The sequence below is a fragment of the Penaeus vannamei genome, chromosome 24, assembly GCF_042767895.1.
Source record: "Penaeus vannamei isolate JL-2024 chromosome 24, ASM4276789v1, whole genome shotgun sequence".
Taxonomy (NCBI): Eukaryota; Metazoa; Arthropoda; class Malacostraca; order Decapoda; family Penaeidae; genus Penaeus; species Penaeus vannamei.
In genome coordinates this window covers 36,193,778-36,196,277 of record NC_091572.1, presented here as the reverse complement: position 1 = coordinate 36,196,277, position 2,500 = coordinate 36,193,778, and the positions used below count along the sequence as shown (strand labels likewise).

General features: G+C 34.5%; 1 protein-coding gene across 2 annotated transcripts in view; it reads left to right on the top strand.

The window, feature by feature from the left end:
* Nucleotides 1-2,500, top strand: part of LOC113817096 (retinol dehydrogenase 13) — an 8,222-nt gene that overhangs the window by 126 nt on the left and 5,596 nt on the right. Inside the window, exons 1-3 of one of the 2 annotated variants that reach the window (XM_027369098.2) lie at nt 1-87; nt 1,860-1,952; nt 2,300-2,424. The exon at nt 1-87 is cut by the window's left edge and continues 126 nt beyond it. In XM_027369098.2, the coding sequence (XP_027224899.2) occupies nt 1-87; nt 1,860-1,952; nt 2,300-2,424 (305 nt within the window). Of the gene's footprint in view, nt 88-364; nt 577-1,556; nt 1,953-2,299; nt 2,425-2,500 lie in introns of those variants that run through there. The other variant, XM_070138749.1, reaches the window with a different exon arrangement.

The following is a 2,500-nucleotide window of genomic DNA, read 5'->3' as shown; positions in this document are numbered from 1 at the left end:
GAATAATCTATCGGCGACAAAGTGGCCGGTGTAAAAGTACGCGAAGAATGGATGGAAAAACGGTCATTGTGACTGGGGCTTCTGCAGGTAAGAGATTTTAGCGTTGTAATAAGGTGTGGTGTGGATAGAGGATCTCGAAGATGGCTCATCATAGCGTATCAGTGCCTAGGATACGTATGACGTAGAAGTGACAGAGGGATAAAGCAAAGGAATGGCGTGGATGATAATTAGGGAGTTAGTTTTATGTCAAACTGCCAGCACAACTTAGTGGAGTTAAAATGCTAGGGTGAAATCGACCGTTTATCTGTTAATCGAGGTGTCATCGAGCACCACACGTGCTGTTACCGAGTTACCGTAGATTTGATTTTTTTTTCTTTTTTTACCTTTTTCTATTTGATACTCCGATTATCTAACACTAAATATTCCACAACCAAACGGTAAACTGCTGCCCCTAACTTTTAAAGAATGTCTTCTCATACTTTGGATGAATTATTATCGAGAAAACTGATAGCCTACTTTGACTTCATTGCATATTAACTTAATATTGTTAAAGTCTTTTTTACTAGCAATTACCAAGTAGAAACATGGGATCTGTCAGTAAAAAATTCGAGTAACTCACCGAATAACAGGTTCAGTTGCACCTAATGTGAAGTCTGCTCAAAAACTGACAAACTTTTCCATCACTCGTTTGTCGTTTAACTTGACTCTCAGATCCTTCTCTCTTCATTGTTTCTTCCATATACACACTCCTCCACTGGTTCTTCTCTAGTCCAATGAACGCAGTTCTATAGTTAAGACACGCCTATACTATCCACAGTACTATTGTTCACACTTTCCTGTATGAAGGCCAGGTCAAAAGGTCGTCCCAGATTCGACCGAGTTAATGAGGTGTGAAACTACTTAATCACGTACACACAGATGGCCAGAGTTAACCATCGTGTCGCGTTCAGTTAGATAACACTACTTTCCTGGTTTATTTCACTCATTATATTACACATTACACATCAACCCCGCATTCATACTAGTTACTGTGTGAAACTGCCTGTAAGTACTGCTTGGTTTACTCCTAAGTTATCACGCCTGTCACAATAGAAAAATATATCTGAAAATCATATCGTGATAATTTTTAATTTTTAATCTCGAATACAAATACTGGGTTTGTTTTGAGAAAATGCGAAATGTCGAGTGTTAAATTTAACCTTAATTCACTGCATACATTGGTAAAATATCCATCAATACTTATAAACAACAACCTTAATTCACTGCATTCATGGACAAAATATACATCAATATTTATAAACAACAACCTTAATTCACTACATTCATTGATAAAATATACATCAATACCCATAAACAACACTGATTATGACCGAGCCTGTAGTCATGAAGTAACAACCACTCAATGCTATAACAACCTAACAATATCGAAGCTATCTCTTAGTGACTGGGTTCCATAGTTCGAAAGTGTATGTGACAGCAAAAAAATACTTACAAATAGTCATTAAGACCACAATTCAGCTTTAATACAGCCATCAAATAACACTAATGACAAAAAGTAAGAAACAAATATTTCTTATATACTATCTGTATCATATTATCAATTACATTATGTGACATTATTTCTTATATATATATATATATATATATATATATATATATATATATATATATAGAGAGAGAGAGAGAGAGAGAGAGAGAGAGATAAAAGGATATAGATATATAGATATATATATATCGAAATGTTACATATAAATAAATAAAAAATCTTACATATATCAGATAATATACCTTTATACAATCTACATTAAATTGCCAACATATCTATATCATGATGATTATATCTAAACATCTTTTCTCAGGAATCGGACTTGCCACAGCTGAGGACCTAGCTCGTCGCGGCGCAAGGGTCATTATGGGTTGCAGAAACGCCGCCAAATCCGCCAAAGTTGCACGTAAGTACGGAGGAAATGTGCATGATATATTTTTCAATTTCGCGTAAAGTAAAATGAAAAAAGAAAGGGAATACAGAGAGAATACCAACAAGTTCATGCATATTCCAATTCGCAAAACATTTTCATCTCAGTGAAAAAAGACAAATTAGTTCTTTAAAAAATAATAAACATAATAATATTAAAACACAATTCCTCGATTTTTTTCATACGTAAAAACAAATCACAACCAACAAACACAGAGCATAGCGAAGAAACTAATAAAAAACTATAGATAGAAATTAATATCCGTTTACAATACTCTTTACCTAATTAATCAATTAAATTAATACCCTTTTACAATATTACAGAAGAAATACGCGAGAAAACGGGCAACCAGGAAGTGCACGTCCGCGCGCTCGACTTGTCCGACCTCGACTCCGTGAGAGCGTTCGCGCGGGAATTCAAAAAAACGGAAAAGCGGTTGGATGTCCTGGTGAGAATTTTTTAATCACTTTTTTAAATTGCTTTTATAGGTGTATATGTAATGGTAATGATATGATAATGATAAT